General features: G+C 40.0%; 1 protein-coding gene across 1 annotated transcript; it reads left to right on the top strand.

Moving 5' to 3' along the window:
* The first annotated feature begins 14,685 nt into the window (after window positions 1-14,685).
* ABHD13 (abhydrolase domain containing 13) lies at window positions 14,686-18,198 on the top strand. Its single transcript, XM_079137027.1, is given in 3 exon segments — window positions 14,686-14,795; window positions 14,798-14,832; window positions 14,834-18,198. Coding segments are annotated over 3 exon segments (1,011 nt in total). The 5' UTR covers window positions 14,686-14,701; the 3' UTR covers window positions 15,716-18,198.
* The last annotated feature ends 2,324 nt before the right edge of the window (window positions 18,199-20,522 follow it).

Raw genomic sequence — 20,522 nt, forward strand, 5'->3', positions numbered from 1 at the left:
CCATGGAGCCCCGCGCAGGCGCAGTGCAGACCCGAGGGCCGGCCGGCCGGGACGTTGCGAGACCGCGCGCGCAAGCGCAGTGGCGTTCGGAACAGGCCCCAGGTGGGGAGCGAGGACTAGAGGGCGCTTATCCATGGCTGTGACTGAACACATATAGCTAGATCGGTGGTCTTTGCAATTGCTCGACCACCCACAACTGTGGATTCCGTGGTTGAGCGAAGCCTGAGTTCACTCTGTACCCTGGCTTGTTACTGGGATCCTGAGCCTGAGCCCTCCTCAGCAGGGGATGCGCTCAGAATTCTTGCTGTGTATGGAAAACGGTGGCAGCTGGGAAAGCTTCCTAAAGAACCCATTCCCCTCTCCAAAACATCTGCTGGTTCATTTAGGTAGAAAAGTAGGCTTTTGCAAAATTACCTCAGACTCATATTTCATGCTATGTGCAACTGTGATCTGAGTTCTTGTCGTTTAATACAGAATTAATACACAATTCATAAACCTACATAATTTGTAATACAGAAATAAACAGCTGAATGGGTTACTAATCATATCAGTTCAAGGATTCAAAACAGTCATTATATAAAGCATTATTAAGCACCTACTATGATAATAATTGTGCTAGACGTCCAGGATTGAAGGAAGAAAACAAACCCAGCCCTTACATTGCAGAAACTGTTGCTTTGCACTGAAATTTTGCTGTCATCTGTTCTCTTTCACCTTGGAGAATTGAGAAATTATCCGTAATGGGTAGGGGGAAACAACTCTTAGAATTATTTCGTTTTAGGATAAAACACTGTTGCTTTAAAATCAAAGTGAGATTTTGCTGCAGTGGGCTCTGATAAAACATTTCAGAGCTATGAACTACCATCAGGGGTTATCTAATGTACAAAATCTCATTTTACAAGACTGTCACTTAACTTATTTCACAGTGCTAGTTTGAACTGGACCTAGATCATATGGCTCCTTCCATGCCAGCAACACTTACTTACTTAGTTTATATGTTTAATTCACTGAAATTTGGCAGATATTGGTCAGAAATCATCTGTAATGTTGTAAAGCCTCATGATACTGCTCTGTCAATAATTCTTCCACCCTACTATTCAACTTAAATATCAACTTACTTTGGAGGAACTCCCAGCAATGTTAAATTAGAAGAGGCTCCATTTGTTGGTCATATGCAAGAGCACTTGTGTGTGTGTATTTTTATCGTGTTCAATAGCTACTGAGTTCCTACAATTTCTGACACTGGGCTTTGTTACTAATAAGAGAACTATGAATTATCAAACTAAACAAACTCAAATTTTATTCTAAGCCCAGTCCCCAATTTGTGTTGTGATTTTTGCTTCTTGGTTCAAAGAGATCCAAGGTTTTCCACAAAGTATTGTGAGAAATACAAGGCCAGGGGTCCATTTTCAGAATGCAGTATTTAGCCTGTAATGTAAAATGACGTGGGATATAAAACAGTCAGCTGCAAGGGAAAGCAGAATAAGAATTTAAAAGCATTTACACTGGAATGTGCAAATGCACAGTTCCTTGACCAACAGGAGGTGACAAGAAGGGACTGACCTGACCAACAGAGATAGAGTGTGCCAAAAGGTGCCAATTCAAGGGGACTTTGGGCCACAAGAGAACACGGGGATATGGGGACAATTAAACATAGATATCTTTAAATAACCTAATAGGAGACAGTAAAACAGAGGTGACACCCCATAGTACTCAGCCAATGAGGAACCAGGGACAGGATCTTGCACCCTAGGGGATACAATGCTGGTAATGCTCAACCTGTGTGTCCCTGACCATCCCGATCTTGCAAGGCCATCATTAAAGTAAAGCTTCACTTTTGCCTTGTGTCTGTTAGTCCAGCCTTTGGTTTTGGACAGATGAGCATGTGTCTCACAGTATCTTTTAGAGTTGCTGTGACTGTTAATTTATGTATGTAAGTGGTGTACTTTAGGGCTTGCCTGAAACTCTTCATCTAGTAGCAAGATACATTTGTTAAAGCCAACCAAACTGTTAGGGGGCAAACAGATGAGCATATGGGAACATGAGGTCAAGAGAATGGTTCTATAGAATGGGCCCACAGTGCTGACCCCCACATACTTTCTTTTTAAGAAGCAATTCATCGGCAGCGCTGTCTGGCCTAATTAGACATTAGGCCACATTCCTCAGCAAACAACCTGTTAACTGTGGGAGAAACACAGGCCCAAGATAATGTTGAGGGGAGGAATCCAGGAGACTATTGTGAGCAGATCCTGAAACTCTTGGAGATAAGGGTAATTTCTCCTAACCTAAAATCTGTAGGAATGTATGGTTAAGAATCCAATTAGAGCCAGGCATGGTGGCACATGCCAGTAATTCCAGTGGCTTGGGAGCCTGAGGCAGGAGGATGCTGAATTCAAAGCCAGTCTCAGCAAAAGCAAGACACTAAACTACTCAGTGAAACCCTATCTCTAAATAAAATACAAAATAGGGCTGGGGATGTACCTAAGTGTTGGAGTGTCCCTAAATTCAATCCCTAGTACCCCCGGGGGGGGGGGAAAGGGAATCCAATTAGCATGAGTCAAGGTGACTTAGCATTGCTATGACAGTAGGAACTGGAAAGTCTGATGTCACTCTGCTGTCAGAAGTCAAGAGGCTGACCTAAGTGGGACTTCTGAAAACTTCTCTGGGATCCCCCAAAGTGCAGTGCAGGACAGGCAAGGTGTCCCTCTCATGTCTGAGAGGACCCACTCTCTCCCTTGAGTGTCACCTTCCCCATTCCTGTTACTTTGGTCGACATGTGTCTGAAATCTTTCTGATTTGATGACAAGAATCAGAGTTTGAAGGGGGGGGGGGGGTGTCTTTGTGTTGCCTCAGTTTCTTGGAAGGCCACAGCTCCATAACGAAACAACAACTTAGGAGATTTCTTCTGTATATATGAACTAGAGTGTACAGAATTGGGAATGACCCTGGGGGGAAAGCCAGGCAGACACCCCTGAACAAACTCCATGCATTGGTGCAACGCTGGTCCATTTGAAGCAATGACCTAGGCGCCCTACCACGTAACTGCGGGTTTGTGCTTTTGTAAAACTGGGAAAAAATGCATCCATTTTTCATTCTTTTTCTTTAAAAAACCCTCCAAATTGTACAAGATTCAGGCCTGTATCTGCCTTGCAGGTCCAGGCTTAGGAAGGTAAGGGGGAAAGAAAGAAGTGCTTTAAAGCATGGAGCTGAGGATCCTAACAACCCCCTGGGCAGACAAAATTTCTTTGTAAAAACTGTGTCTCCAGGGCCACTTGGTTGGGCCCCCGGGTCAAGGTCCGAGGGACCTTCCCAAAAGAGCTAACCACGCAGCTACGGCCGGGAGGCGGTGCTGAGGTATCTTTCCCCCGTCGGCCACCGTCGCGCGCCTCTCGGCCCGCGGTTTCTGCGCATGCCCCGGAGGGCGGCCCGGTTCCCACCCGGGAGGAGGACGGAGAGCAGGTTATGTGGGAGCCGGCGGGGACATTTGCCGGCGACACCCGAGCGTGGGCCGGAAGTGGAGCCGCCAAGAGCCGCGCCGCTGGATCTCCTGGCTAGACCGTGGCGACGGCGGCGGCCTCTCGGCTGGAGGAGGACGATGAGGAGCGACGGAAGCGGCGCGGGGCGACGCTGCTGCGCAGCGCCCGGTTTCGTGCCCGCGGCCGACCTCGCACCCTGCCAGCGAGCCTGAGTAAGTGCAGCGGGGCCGCAGCGCGGGCGGCGCAGGCCCCCGCCGTCCGCTCAGGGCCGGGACGCGCGCACGCCGGACCCTGCGCCCGCCCGCCCGGCGCCCGCCCGCGCGCGAGCCCGGTGGCCAGCCCAGCGCGGCCGGGGCCGGGGCGCAGGTGTGTTCCCGCCGTCGGCGCCAGCCCGCCCGCCGGAGCCTGTGCAAGAAGTTCTGGGGCTCCTAAGAAAACCTGGGAGCAGCCCACACAGGGGAGCCACTTTTGCTGTAAACGTCCGTCGTCGTTCGTCTGAAGCAAAATGCATTACTAGTGTGATTGGCCGAGGTAGCAGCCAGAAGTCAGTCTTACCTCCAGCAGCTCTTCTACCTGTGCTTACCAAGTGCTAGTGACCCCAGAGAGGCGAGTACGGCCGCCGAGTTTCCACGTTGGGTTTTCATCGATCCTCCTCTCCTTCGACTTGGAGTAATACTTATTTTCGTGCGTGCTTAGATTGGTTACATGCCTTTGACCAAAGTGCTGAATTTCATTCCACTGCATAAGAATGCATGAGTGTCTGTGATATGTCGTCTTATCCTACTCAGCATATCAAGCGGTCAGTAATGCTTAGTAGAGGCTTACTATGCACAGACATTGCTGTGCACTGAAAACACAGAGTTAAGCAGGATGAAGGAACTCACAGCCGGTGTGAGCAGTAATTATATGTAAGTCGCGCCTTGTAAGTTTGCACCAACTGCAGAATGGAGAATGCAGGCAGTGGGGGCCCAAGGAAATCTTCTAAAGAATCCACCACCTGATCTGATTTCGACAGAAAAATAAGGCATTCCCTTCTTTTCTATGCACATGCAGTGCAGTCTTCAGCGAGTTATTCTCATTATTTAATCCAAGTCTAGCAGGACTCCTAGTTATACTTCCTTTCACTTACTCTGCTCTAGTAGGTAATAAAATGATCTAAATTTGTCTCATAGAAGTAGTTGCATTTATTAACAGTATTATATTTGATCTCAGCAGTATTTCAATTAAATCTTTCATCTTCCCTTTATATACAAGGAAATACATGTTTAGGCCGAGTTGGCAAAAGCCATCTAGTTATTGACAGACCACACCCCAAAACACCCACCCCTTCCACTGCCCACACTGCCTCCCCTGATAGTTGGTGTGGAACCATGAGGGCAAGCCAGCTTCTGCAGGGAGCTCTGGACTCTTAACTCTCTTCTTAGGTATGCTGGTAGTCCCCTTGCTATCTTTACTATGAGGGTTTACTGAGTCGTCCTGGGCCAACAGTATGACTTAGTATAGGTACAGGAAACTGTTGAACTTCACATTTTTCTCTGGTTGTACTTCTCTTGTCACTTACCTCAAGAGATTTTATTTCTATTTCTGTTTCCATAAATTTAAAACTCGGTTAATCATTACTCAGAGATTCCAAGTTCTAATTCTTGTTAGTTGCCTTAAGAAAGTGGGAGGCCTGTAAATACCCTGTTTTGGAGTATATTAAAAAAAAAAAAGTTCTAGTTCTTCTAATTCTTTTAATGAAGCTTTTTTCTTCAAATGATAGACCTCATACTATGTTGTTATTTTTTATGTTACTGTTTCACATAGGTCTTAACTCCTAAAATAGTACATTCTGCTGAAGTCCCATGCAAAGGTATAGTATTTCCAGGGTGTGAACTGCACGCATTTAGAAAGTAGCCTGAGTTTCCAACTTTTCCTGTAGCATTGGTTTCATACGAAATAATAAATTCCAAAACTTATCCATCTAGTTCATGTGTTAAATTTTAAAACATTATCCATTTATAGGTTGCAGACTCCTGAATTTCATTATCAGTCTAAATTCTAACATATGTATTTACATTTAGAGACCTGTGGTTTTTCTTACTGCTTACCATCTTTCTACTTGCAGATATTATAATCTCAGAGCAAATTATGATTGCTTTGCTTAGTAACAGTAATCTGACATTTTGTTTTTTGTCAGAGATGATCATATTTGCCAAGTCTTTCATGTTTCAAGAACGAAAGCACACAATGTTACTAAGTTGCTGCGCAGTATAACTTCCGAGGTATCTGCTCCTGCAGGTACATAATGCTCTCTCCTGCACTCAGTTGACCTCCACCCCCTCCATAGATAGTTACTGTTCATTTGTCCCATGGGACTACGAAGACCACATTTTTCATTATTGACAGCATGTGGGTGACCATTAGGGAAATAGATGATTCATTCTGTGGCGCCCCCAGCACCCTGATAGCAGCTATTTGCATTTCCATTTCAGCTGTGCAGCTGGCACGGCTTCTTAACTTTCCAGTGATTATCAGGAAAGGAGATACCTTCGTAAGAATGCTGAATCAGTTCTGTGTTTCTTGTCATGTGATTATGAGTGGAAGCTGTGAATTGTCCTGCAGTCATTAATGAGCTCCATGAGGTCCTCATTCTTGTCATGTGGATGTCACAGTGACCATGAACTTACTTTCTCCTCTGCGTTTTTCACTTGAACCTTCGTGGAGCCCTGTCACTGTACATGTATGTGTGCTTTTTATGTGTAAACAATTCTTAGTTTTAGACAAACTTCTAATGTTATCAATTTAAGACCAACTTAAAGACCTTAAAAAGTAAGGATTTTTTAATTGTATTTATAATTGTTTAGTCATTAGTGAAATTGCTTTTGGGGAATTCATATATAATTCACATATAGGTAAAACATTGGTAGCTTTCAAAATTCGTTAGCTATTAGTACAATCAGCAAATCAAATATTTGCAAATGTATTTGCAATGCATTGTGCACTTTTGCAATTAAAACATAATTTGAATAATTAGTTTTATTGTTCTGACCTTCACTAAAATATAACTTTATCTTTAAAAAAATTTTAAAGTAGATCTGTCCCTTCTACTCTTCTAGTTATTAAGGCAATGATAATTAAAGGAAACCTTGTGGGTCTTTAATTTTTTATTAAAATATTACCAGGTAAAGAACTTTAAATAAATTTATAATTTATAATATAAAGGACAAAGAACTTAAATAAAGGTGCTATATCATTCATAATTTGAAGGAGACAAGTTTCTGGGGGGAAAGGCAGTAGATAAGCAGTTAGAATGGATAGTACAGGTCTCAAACCTTTGGTTTCAGGATCCCTTTATGTTTTAAAAACTTAGTGAAGTTCCCAAAGGAATTTTTCTATATGTGGGTTATAGAGCTGCTTATTGTGTTAGAAATTACAACTGGGAATTTATAATCTATTACATATTAACATAAATAATATTTCATGTGAAACAACTATAATGACAAAAATAGAACTATGGCATTGTTTACCATTCTCTAAAATAATTTTTAATGTCTGCTTAATAGAAGACAGAAGGATTCCCACGTTTCTGCATTCAGGCTCCTTTAGGTGAAACATGGCCAAAATCAGGCTCACACAGGTTGTGGTTCTGAACAGAGCAATATTGTAATTGTTTTTTCAGAGAATTGTGGATGTTCTTTGATGCTACTCCAACACTCACAGGAATTGGGTCCTTAAAGGTCAGTTACATAGTGGCTTCTGGAACCTGCATCAAAGAAGTCTTTGTTTTGATGTATTAAAATCCATTGGTTTATCTTATAACAAATGTTTTACTCATGTCTAAATTTGTGACATTCATTGGTCATTTAGAATGTATCAGTTTGTTGAGTTATACAGATTCTTCCAAAGGGTGGCATGTTTAGGTTTTCAGAATTCACATTGTCAACACCACCACCATGGTGGCATTAGAAAAGTAAGGAAGTGTTGGAGAGCAATTGGAAACATACATCAGTTTCCAGAAGATGTCTGCCAAACACCTAAGTCTGAATAATCAGTTTGTGAATTGTTTTCAGATGAAAATAGTGTCAGCTTAAAACAAACAAACAAAAAAAAAAGCAGCCAATACAGCTTAACAATTAAATGTACCTCAGTACGCAGCACAGGTCCTTCATGTGGACTTCCCGTTTTGTCACATGTCACCCAGCATGTTGAAAAGTTGTGTACTTATTGGTTGAGATACAAATAAATGAATAACTTATTACTTCTTTAGCACCATTCTTCAGTGAAACGAACTTCTTCCTCTCTCCTTTACTGTGAGCTTAGGGTGGTAAAGATTATAATTACTCCTACACATTAGCACCACTGCCTTGATTCTTGCCAAGGCATTGGCAATAGTATTCATCTTTGTCGGCACACTGTTAGTGGAAATGTCAGTCAGTGACTAGGTAAATGACATCCTAGCATCATTATGAGTTTAATTCTGAGCTTGTGAGACCCAACAACATGTCTTGAGGACATCCAGGGGTCTGCAGTGGCCTTTTGAGAAGCATGGGCATAGGAAGATTTCAGATTTAATAGGAACCTTAAAGTTCACCAAGTTCAACTGCTCTAAGGTCCTTTGACTCTTTTCCAAGTATTTAATTAGATTATTCTAAGTACTACTGTATTCACTGTATCCTGTGAATAATTGTGCTAAGTGATTAAAAATAAGTGACACAAATAGCTGCTTCATAGAAAGTTAAGAGAGATTCTCAACCCTGAAGTTACGCTTGGTCCTGTTCTTAAAAAGATTGCCTAGGTTTTCACTTGGTAACTCTAATTGAAATCCAGGTAGATTATGTTGTGAAGAACACAGAAGGTTTTTATTTTCTTATGTGGTTTTCAGGACAGTTGTGATCTTTCTTTGATTTTCTCTGTCTCCTCTGTAACTGAATGAGCCTGTGTTAGACATGTACAGTTTTGTTCATATGTATGTCTCCTGAGTGCCTGAGGAGTTGCTTGAGAATTACTTGGCAGATCCTGAACACATGCGCATAAGGACTGTAGTACATTTATCATTTTAAACACCCTATAGTCTCCACATACTCTGATCCACATAGCAGGTATTTGCACATGTTATTTGTGGCATTGTCCTTTATCTTTACATATTGTAGTAGGATGTATTGGAATCTGAGGACCATCACTTTGGGAAGAGACTGGGAAACCATCTATAGGGTTCCCCAGTGGTCCAGACTGGGTTTGACAGCTCCCCTGAGGGCTTGCAGTAGTATTCTGAATACTCAGATCCTTAGGGTTAATTATACATTCAGTTTTCAGCTTTATTTTTATACCAGTTTACAGATTGTTATGTAAATATTTTTCTTGCAAATAGAGCCATTTGTGATCCTTACGAATATGAATGAAGGATAACAGGTGATTATCACTGAAGGTTTGACCTTGGCCATTACTTACCAGTTGACTTGTCATTCATCTAGCGGTGCTGGCCACATGGTGATAGCTTTAATTTGTTTTTATTTACAGTTTTAAATGGGTTATAGTGTATACCCATATAGGACTTGAATTTAAAGACAGGAAGCATAAGAGCACCACAGTTGACCATCCCAAGTTAATCAGGACCATAAAATTCAGAAGGGGACCATCAACACCTCTGTAAGGTACATGATGATCAGAGTTCCTGCACAGTACATAGGGTGTCACTGATACTTGAAGTTCAGTACTTCAAAACTATTCTTTTAAAGGGAAAATAATCATAATTGTATCTATTTGCCTATATATTATAATAAAGATGAGTTATGCCTCAAGATTTTTTTGAGAGGTGCTAAATAGTGTGATACCTCAAACCACATCATTTAAAAGCACAAAAATTATTCTTATTTTTCATTCTAATATAATAAGGTACTTATTTTTGCTTCTGTAATACATAAGTAGTGAGTTTTTGACACATAGTGTTAGTTTTAATCTATATTATCTCTTGACCCTCAAAATGAAATCTGTGCTTTAAAAAATCATATTTGCTTTTGCACTTTTTTGTTCATAATTAATGTAATGCATGCAAAACTTTGGGAAGAGGAATTGTTTGGGAACGTTTGAGATGTTAATGAAGCATCAGATACTTGAGGGGAGTAGATAAATTAAGATTGCAGATACAGAGTAGGCATAGACTGGGATTAACTCATACACAGGTGTGATAATTGAAATCATGAGAAAGTGAAATCACTGAAAAAGCCGAGTACATTAGTTAGCCTTCTTTACCTGTAGCAGAATAACTGAGGGAATAACCTTCAAGAAAGATTTATTTGTGGTTCATGGCTTCAGAGGTCTTAGTTCATTGTTGCTTGTCCCCATTGCTCTGGGCCTGTGGAGAGGCAGACAGCATGTGATGGCACAGAGCACCTGGTGGAGGAGACGGCTCACCTGATGCTGAGTGTGAAACAGGAGTGAGAGAAGAGGGTCAGGCCTAGGGGTCCTTCCTGGGCCACCTCCCAGTGACCTCACTTCCAGTTGTCCCCACCTTCTAAAGGTTCCACTCCTTCCCTGTAGCACCACAATTTCACAACCAGGCCTTGAACACATAACACTTTGGGGGTACAGTCCAGATCCAAATGGTAATACAAGGGAACCTGAAAGACAGGAGGAGACCTTGGAAAAATGCCTGCGTGGAGGGCGATAGGTTAGTGTGGATAGTAGCAAGCAAGGTATACTCTGTGAGATTCACAGGAAGAGCTTGCTCTTTGGGTTCTCAAGCAAGTGCTGAAGGAGTTAACTGGGAGTTGTTGAAACCACATATTGATTGGTTTTAGAGTTATTTGACATTTGAGATAAGATCTGATAACAGGGCAAAGGCAGAATTGAGAAATGGGGATCAGTCAGCTGTTGGTTCAAGATGCAGGGGTAAGGTTAAACTTACACAGCGATGCAGAGGGTGGAAGGGGAGAGGTGACTAACCGACTGTGTCACGTGATCTCCATAGAATAGGGCTGCTATTTCTCCCACTGTGCAGCCCTTCTACTCCATAAAAACTTTGATTTAACTTTGAGTATATTAAACTCATTATTTATTTTGATTGTGTATGAGGCTAAGGTGTTACCAGTAAGTACATTTTAGCATGCAACAGAGCCTGTCAAATAATTCTCTTCCAAAAGTTTTGCCACACAGGATATACTTTAAGGGACAACTAATTACTTCATTTTTCCTGCATGACCAGGTCTTGGGATCAGCTGGACACTGGACTCACAAAATCCAAGTACGGTAGTGAGCTCCATCTTTCAGCCTCTGCTCTGTTGGAAGAGAAGGGCTAGACACCCCAGCACATCAACCCGCAGCAAGTGTGTGTTTCCCAGGTGATCCCTCAGGTCTTGTGGCAAGATGACACCTAATGGGTATGGGTTCCACCTTCATTAGCTGCTTCATGCATCTCAAAAAACAGTGTCCTTTGTAACACATGGGTATTGAGTCCAGGACTCAGCAGAGGACAAGGATTACAGGTCATGCTCCTTTCTCAGAAGCCCCGTTTGTGCTTCCACTGGCACAGGCTGGGGGACGCCTTTGTAATCCAGGTGTAGCTCACCAGTAGGAGTCTTTTTTTTTAACCACAAACAATGTTGCTTAGAAACACAGTTGGTATCTCACCTTTTTTAGGTTTCCAGGGAAACTGCCAGAGGGTTAAGTGAAGGTCGATTTTTATATGGAAAAGGAGAAAGGTTTTGTTAACCCTTCACTATATTTAGTACCAATGTGAACAGAAAGCCCACACCGTGCTGGCTGCGGCACTGTGCAGTCGTGTTCCTTTCCAGGGCGTCAGAACACCCGGGTCTTTATGAGGGGCTGCTGTGTCTTAGCACGTGGTACCCAGTCATTGTGCTTTGCTGTGGTTTCACCTGTTTTAGTAAATAAAAATCCTTCCTTATAGTAAGTTCCTGTTCCTCTAATAGCATCTTCGAGGTGGAAGTATGATTCAGAGAAGGAAGGAGACATTACTGCCAAACACTGTGTGAGGAAACAGCGCAGCCTGTGAGTCTGACCCCCCCTGCCGTGGGCGCATACTAGAGGGGACACGCTTCCACCAACCGCTCTCAAAGCTGTGTTCGTCACTGTCACTGGTGGGATCGTGCTGCCAAGGCCACCTCCGTTGTGCAGCAGCCACCAAGGGTTGGGTGTTCTTTCACAGTCACTTGGAGTGACCTTTCTGGAACATTTTGTGGAAAACCCCGAAATTTCTTATTCCTAACCCGTGAAAGACCAAACTAAATATGCCATTTGTTCCTGACATCCAGTCTTAAACATGTATACTCATGGCTTAGAATATTACTACATTTTCTTGGAAACCTAATAATTGAGGTACATTTTTAGATTATTCATGCATAAAACATTTTGATCTTGAGTATTCGTAGCCATTTAGGGATACAGTAGTGAAAAGAGAAACAGTTCTTGGCCTTAAAGATTTAAAGTCAGAATTATTTGCTGAAATTAGACATTAAAGAGGTTAGAAAAAACAACTTTTGAAAATGTAGTAGTTGAAAATTTAACTGCATAGATGTCACAGATATAAATGTGTTTTAAATTTTAAAACGTGCTTTATCCATGTATTTTGAGCTTTACATTTCTAGCGTTACAACCCTTCTTTAGTTAAAACTTTGATTTGAAAGCCAAGACCCCATCCCTGGTTATCCAGTATAGATCTTGTTTTATAGGTGCTCACTAAATTCAGATGTCGTTAATTTGAACAGAACAGACAGTGGCAATAAAGCCAGAAATGCTCATCACAAAGCAAATAAGAGTAGCATAGCTTTACATTTATAAATGCTTTTATTACTCATTTTATTGCTGATCAACCTTATATGCAGGCATTTAAAAAAATTTTCACTCTTGAAAAGAATATTAAGACTAAAAATAGGTGATATATAAAAAGTTATTCAGCACAAATGTTAAGGTTGATGTAATTTCAGTGTGCTTTTACCTAATATATCACCAAATAAATTATGTTTGAGTCACTCATTTTTGATATCTGTTTCATAAATTCACAAATGATTTTTGGCTTAGCTTTGAAAAAATGCAGTAAAAATTCGACGTTTTTTACTAAAGTTTTTTTTAGGGGTTGGGGGCAGGGGTAGGTCCTGAAACCACAGGCACTCTACTGCTGATCTGTTTCCCAGCCCTTTTCGTTTTCAGACAGGGTCTCACTAAGTTACCGAGGCTGGCTTTGAATTTCAGATTCCCTCTCTCCAGGAGTTGCTAGAATTGCAGGCGTGCACCACTGTCCTGGAAAGAAACAAATAGTATCTTACCATATATTGCAGGACTCTACCATGCACACAAACACACAAATGATCCAAAACAATTTAATCCAAATTATAGTACCAAAATTAAAATTATTTTATTTTAGCATATAAAGTTTGTTTTTAGATATCTTTAATACAACTTTTTGACACAGAATTCTTCAAATATCACTTACATTTTTAAAAAGTTAAAATGAAGTAGATGTTAGATACGAAGTTGAAATGACCAGATAAGTTGAATAAATTAGCTGTGTCCACGCTGCTGACAAACAACATGGTAGATTATAAAACAAACAGTTCAAGGGCTGGTGATGTAGCTCAGTGGTACAGAGCTCACCTCGCATGGACAAGGTCCTGGGTTTGATCCCAGCACCACAAAACAAAAACGGTCAAAACAAGCAGTTCGGTTCAGCACAGTAGGCGTACTGTTTGGATTCTGTTATGTCTCTGAATCTGATTGTAGGCAGGTTTAATACTGACAGCATTCAGGCATTGCTTATAAGTTTTTAGTTTTGGATTTTAAATTTACTGTCCATACTTGACTTTCTCTTGATTGCAGGTGGCGCCCCTTGTAATAAAACTTCCTGCAACTGGGGTGCAGTGTTGGTTTCTCTGAATCCAGAAAAGTGTGGTATTGTGGTTTACATTCCAAAAGATTCATTTAAGTAGGAATTCAAATGTGAAAGTCTGTGTTGGGTGAAATGATAGTGAAATCAAATTATTAACCACTCAGCTCGTCTCAGTAATCAACCTAATTTAACTTGATTTCATGTTCTTTGTTTTAAATTGAATTTTATATGTACTGAAATGCCACATTTTTTGCTCATGGCATACAATGAAATTTTAAAATCAGTAACAATTATTTGTTAAAGATAAGTGTAATTTCTTTGTTGTGGTTTTGTTAAAGAATAAAATGAGATTTAGTGTTTTTAAAAGTCTAGTTAACAAGCCTAAGTAGATAAATATTACCTGAGAAACCTGATAACCTGCCTTGCCATTTTAAGATCGTATGTGTAGACTTCTAGTCTATAACAAAGAAAAGTGTCTTCAGTAGTTTTTCTTATATTTTTTGTGTTTGTTATAAGCTTCAGTAATATTTTTAAAATTTTTTCTCCCTAAGTCATTTTTTGGTTTTCTTCTGGTTCTCAGAGAATTACTGTGCATTTGCTCCACATTATCCCCCCAAGTATGTTGCTTTACAGTATGTTACAGCAATCAGTGGTGACCCCTATCATGGAACTTCTACAAGAGTTGTGTAAGAGATCCTGCACATCGCACAACACTGGCAACTTTAAACTTGCGTTTAGTTCAGTGTTAAAAGACACATTATTAAACTTTTTCTCAAAAATAATACTAGACTTGATTAATTTTAAGATTAACTAAAACCTTCAGATAGAAGGAAATATTTTGGTTCTTTTTTACCCATTATAATTTTAAATATAAAAAGGTTATTGAAAATAAATTACATTGACTTGGGTTGGCTGGGTTAGAATCTGGCAGCTACCTCTTGTAATAAGGCTTGCCCTAGATGGACATCGCTTAGCCTTTGACATGCCATGAGCATCTTGGCCTCTTCGATCCTTTGCCTGCAGAGCTAGGACTGTGGCCACACCCACTTTTGTCCTTGAACCTCTATCTCCTCTCTGCAAAATTGGGAATGGCATCAACCATTTTCCTGTCACATCAGTGAAAACACATGAATGAAAGTACTTAGCAGTGAATAAGTACTTTTTAAAAAATGAATAACTTCAGTGAATATTTGCATTTCACAAGTAAAACTCTGAAGGGGTACATTAGTTTGGGGACTGTTGAGAAGGGATGGGACAAGGGGAAAGCAGCCAGCTTCTGGGTAGAGTGATGTAGGCTCCCAAGGATACCTCGTGATTGTTTCACAGGTCCATTAGAGTAACAGGCATATGGAGAGTTATTGGTATTCTTTTTCTTTCTCTAGGATACCTACGGAGAGCTACAATGGAAAAGTCCTGGATGCTGTGGAACTTCGTTGAAAGATGGCTAATAGCCTTGGCTTCGTGGTCTTGGGCGCTCTGCCGTATTTCTCTTTTACCTTAATAGTGACTTTTCATCTATATGGAGGCATTATTCTTACTTTTGTTAATATTCATATCAATAGCAGGTATTCTTTATAAATTCCAGGATGTATTGCTTTATTTTCCAGAACAGCCGTCCTCTTCACGCCTTTATGTCCCCATGCCCACCGGTATTCCACATGAGAACATTTTCATCAGAACCAAAGATGGAGTACGTCTAAATCTTATTTTAATAAGATACACTGGAGACAATTCGCCCTATTCCCCTACTATAATTTATTTTCATGGGAATGCAGGCAACATAGGTCACAGGTTACCAAATGCATTGCTTATGTTGGTTAACCTCAAAGTTAATCTTTTGCTTGTTGATTATCGAGGATATGGGAAAAGCGAAGGAGAAGCAAGTGAAGAAGGGCTGTATTTAGATTCCGAAGCTGTGCTAGACTACGTGATGACTAGACCCGACCTTGATAAAACAAAAATTTTTCTTTTTGGCCGTTCCTTGGGAGGAGCAGTGGCCATTCATTTGGCTTCTGAAAATTCACTAGGATTTCAGCCATTATGGTGGAGAAACACATTTTTAAGCATACCACATATGGCCAGCACTTTATTTTCATTCTTTCCAATGCGATACCTTCCTTTATGGTGCTACAAAAATAAATTTTTGTCCTACAGAAAAATCTCTCAGTGCAGAATGCCTTCTCTTTTCATCTCTGGACTCTCCGACCAGCTGATTCCACCAGTAATGATGAAGCAACTTTATGAACTCTCCCCCTCTCGGACTAAGAGGCTAGCCATTTTTCCAGATGGAACTCATAACGACACATGGCAGTGCCAGGGCTACTTCACTGCACTGGAACAGTTCATCAAAGAAGTGATAAAGAGTCATTCTCCAGAAGAAATGACGAAAACTTCGTCTAATGTAACAATTATATGATGCTCCCCTTTTGATTAATGCATTGTATTTTAATTTGTGCAGAATGATAAAGAATGTTCCTTTCTTAGAAGTGTATTACGTCTGTACTTGTCTGAAGAGTGACATTAAACTTTGAAAGGACCTTATTGCTCCTTTTGATGATCCAAATGGTTTTTTACATTTGAAGACTGTAATTCTTGGGATTATTTCACACATGTTCAACAAAACTTTCAATGTGGTTATGTATCCATAACTTTAGTTTAGTATGTCAGTAAAATAGAGGTCATTCAAAAGTTTCTTGTTGCTTAAGTGACATAATCAGCGTCACACTTAGGCTAATAGCTGGGAATCAAAGGAGACACGTGAGCAAGAAACCTTTGAATGTAATTCCTTTAGTAAATATCGGGACAATCATGGTAAGAAAACTTAGTTCTATAGCTGCATTTTTCACCTTAAAAGTTAAAATGAAATGCATGATGGTATTTTATTCCTTGACTTATGCAATGCAACATTTTTAATGTAAATAGCACTGATCATATACTGGTGTATATGGTTATCGGGGTTATATCTATTTTTATGTAAATTCTATTTTGTTTCTGGCAAGAAGTGGAACTGAGGCCTGTGTGCAGGTTGCCATTGACCTTTGCTCTGGTGGATGCTGAGATCCAGCTTTTTCTTACAAATAAATGGGACCCTGTTTTCCAATATAAATGTACCGTGTTTTTGTTAGGTACAGTCTGGATCATGGCATGTAGAGATAGAAATTTAGAATTTTACTGCAGCTTTCTGTGCATATTGAACTTTTTAATATTTGTAATTTTGGTGGCAAAGAGAATTTAGCTTCTGTCAATTTTGTAAGTCTAAGCTGAACCACGAATAGCAGTCATAGTGAAGATTAGAACTTGCTTAAGAATTAAATTAGGAAGTCCTCTTACATGATTGTACATACCATTTTTCATAATTCCACATTGGATATTTAAGTCCCAGGACCTAAGATACACCTAACCCCACCAAAGGTGAGATATTATTTATTGGAGTTTTTGAAAATAAAAGTCATAAAGCAAAAGTAAAATCAACTATGTTCTTGACTTAATGTTCCAGTTGCTGTCCAAGAGAACTGCATCAAAAGACAGTTTTGGGAATTTTGCTTTTAAATTTTGTATGTGAGGGCAGGTGGGCATGAGGGATTAGAGCTGTGTGATACAACTGATATCACGTGTGACAGGTAAATGGCTGTATGCAGAGCGCTGCATTCAGACACAGAAAACGCAGGAGAGAGCTTCTTAAGAAGAGAAGCCTCTCGAAACTTAGAAGACCTACCTTAATTAAACATATAAGCTGTGAGACAAATTGTGCCAGCTTGTTCCAAGCAGTCCTTAAAGTTAGTTGTAACTGAACTCCGTTATGATTCAGCTTGAATACATTTGAATATTTCGCTTTCTGTAAGAAACTAGATCAGAGAAATAGTGAGTCATAATCTTGATATAATTTAAAACATCTTCCTTGGAGATAGGGCTAGAGATACTTCTGCCAAATAAGCATTCTTATCATTCATGTTACGCTAGGATTTAGAAAAATAATGATAGCAAATATGGTTTCTAAAGAGAAATGTGTTTCTATAAATTATTAATTATAAGAAGTCTTGCTTTTGAAAGTTGGTAGCAACATATTATGAGAGGTGTAATTTTGTGTTATAATCCTCCACAATTGCAGGCTGCTTTTCATCTTGTAAGTGCTGCTACATAGGACGACTGTTCTAAGTAGCAATGTACTGGAGAGAGAAGACGACGAAACGTGGCATCTTGGACCTGAGCCTTCATGGTACGCCTGTGGCACCATCTAGGTCACTGGGCACTCTGCTGTCTCGTGTGTTCACGTAGTTGTTCCGTCTGCTGCACTGGGAGGAGTAGATCAGCTCCAGCTGGAAACATGCTGATAAAGGGTGAGGTTTTCTTCATCAGTGCTTGTTTTTTATTTTGCTTTTTTTTTTTTTTGATACTTCAAATTTATGACCTTTTGTGTCTTAAGCCAGGACTTCAGGTGCTGCAGAGCACTCGTGTGCCATCCCCACCCTCGTCTCCTCTCTTCCTAAAGAGCCCTCCAGTGAAGGGCAGGGGCCGTGTGAGGGATCGTAGTGGGATTGTACCATGTCTTTCTGTACCAGCTTCTGTATTCGAGATCACTTCCTCGGGTGGAAGGGGTGGAAAACGTGCTCATGTTTTTGGGGGTTCATGAAGCCCATGGCATCATTTTTTAGAATATTTCTAATTTGTAGCCCAAACACTTGGTCTTAGTAAAATGTGACGTGTACATGAGTCACATCTTCCTTTTGTCCCCATCTCTGATGGGAATGGAAGTGAGATCTTCTTGTGTTAATTTCTGGCTCATTCATAAAAGAGCAGCTGGAGAATTCATAAGTGAATTTTGAATTTTAAGTTATTAAGCTACTAAAAACTTGGAAATTCTAAAATGATCTTAAATATGGTGAGCTAAAACTCATTCAGGGGGCTGGGGAGATAGCTCAGTCGATAGAGTGCTTGCCTTGTAAGCACAAGGCCCTGGCTTCAATCCCCAGCCCCCCCCCCCCAAAAAAAAAAGTACTAAAACTCATTCAGAAATAAAAATCAAATCCATTATTTTAAAGATTATTAGGAACCTGTAATCCCAGTAGCTCAGGAGACTGAGGCAGGAGGATTGCAAGTTCTAAGCCAGCCTCAGTAATTGCCAATTCACTAAGCAACTTAGCAAGACTGTCTGAAAAATGAATAAATAAAACTTTTTTTTAAAAAGGGCTGAGGATGGAGTTTAATGGTTAAAAGCGCCCTTGGATTCAATCCCTGTTAACCCCTCAAACCACCCACCCACCCAAAGAAAAAAGATCAGGACAAAAACTGGTTTAAAAAAATCCTGAAAATACACTGCAAACCAAGGAAAGAAAATGATTTGTGACAGGTGAAAGGATATTAATAGGATTGAAGTAACAAGACAGGAAATGTGACCCGGTTCCTAAATCTAAGCAGGAATAGTTGCCTAAAGAGATTGGTGGGCTGGAAACTGCACAGCAACATTTGAATGCAAAGCAGTTCTAATGACAAAGTAGGCAGCTCACATTGCCACTACCTTACAGTTTTGCAAAAGGTTTTGACTAAAATTGTTATTTTCATGGAAATGCTTTTCTGAATTCTGTAGACACATTGCAGCTCTGGTAGTAAGTCACTAGAGTGATCATATTGCAGTAATTACTGCTGAGAATTCATACCCTCTGATGCTCACCTATTCCTTTTGTAGGAGTTGGCTTGGGTGGGAATAGGTTTGGCAGAATTAACATTAAAGGCCATATTTGATTTTATACAAACTATCTTGTAAGCTCAGACAGCTTCATAGTGGTTTACATTAGTGAGTCCCTCCCCTCCTTGAGGTTGAGGGTAAGGTGAACTTTTTAGAAGGATATCACAGAAGTCACTTTCATTTAGGTCATGAGTGAGATACTGAAACCTCCACCAATATTTCCCTGTCCCTTTTTTCTATTATATTTGAAAATTATGGGGAAAGAAAAGCTGTGAAAGGAAAAATTAGTCATAAGTCACTTTTGGATTATTGCTTAAATTCATGTATTTTCATATCACTCAGGTAAAGCTGGAAATGACAGAGCACAGACATCTATTTTTTAAATGATAGGGTAGGAAAAAATACTTCTGTTTGTTCTAACACGTATGCACCTCCTCTTAGCTAATCAGAAATAATATGTCCATTTGTATGGCAAAAGAAATAATCATCCTAATTCCAGTCAACACATTTTTTGCCAAATGGCACAAATATACCTCCATTTATATTTTGTATCTTAAAAATGTAGTTTAAAAATAAGACTGTATAAGCGACACTTTTTTACAAAAGTGCCATAATATACATACGTAATGGGTGTGTGCTTAACCTAATTTATAACGATTTCTGTCAGTACAGCATATATTGAAAATTCATGTTGTTTTCAACATATTCAAGTACATTCAGGATAAAGTAAGTCTAATTTCATAATGTAAATCATATTTTTGTTATTTACCATATTTTGTTTGAAATAGTAATGAAATTTTATAACTCAAATTTGAATGTCATAGTACATTGTGTGCTAGCCATGGCAAGGAAACATTTACATTTGTTTTTTTTTTACAATAAATTTATTTTAAAATATACTTTCTATTTTTCTGTACTGACATATGCAATAAATTGATACATTAAAAGTTTGATTAATGTCAAGATAGTTTGTATTCAGTCTTTTTAAATTTTTTCTGTTAATGTAAAGTCTATCATATAGGACATTAAAGTTTCTTCGATGGTTAAATAAAATTCCTGAGTTTGCACTGAAATTAGTTAATTTCATTCTATTAATGGTGTGGGTAAAAGATTGAAGCAAGGTGTATATTTCCTTCCCCCAAGAGTATTCTCCTCCTGCACACATTTGCTTTAGACCTACATCACAGATATCTTCTCTAAGTGGACCACTGGCGAAGGACTGGGCCCCAGAGCACTCCCGCAGTTACTCGCTTCTAGGGATGAATAGTGTCCTGTTCAGAGTCACATGCCTTGGGATTCCATGAAGTGCTTTTTCAAGAAGTCTGTGCTCTCTCCCATTGGTGTTTTAGTTCATGGTTTCATTTTGTCAAAGTGGATAGGTTCCCTCGGCTGGTGTGGTCTGTGACTGGCCTTCCCTAGGGAGAGGTGACGTTTCATGCTTGAATGAACTCTACAAGTTGATGTCAAGTGTAGGATGGGACTTCTGTGTCCCCTGGGAGAGATGTGCAGCATGCACTTACCAGAGGCCACTTTTCTAGGG

This window comes from Sciurus vulgaris (genome assembly GCF_902686455.1).
Source record: "Sciurus vulgaris genome assembly, chromosome: 4".
Lineage (NCBI taxonomy): Eukaryota > Metazoa > Chordata > Mammalia > Rodentia > Sciuridae > Sciurus > Sciurus vulgaris.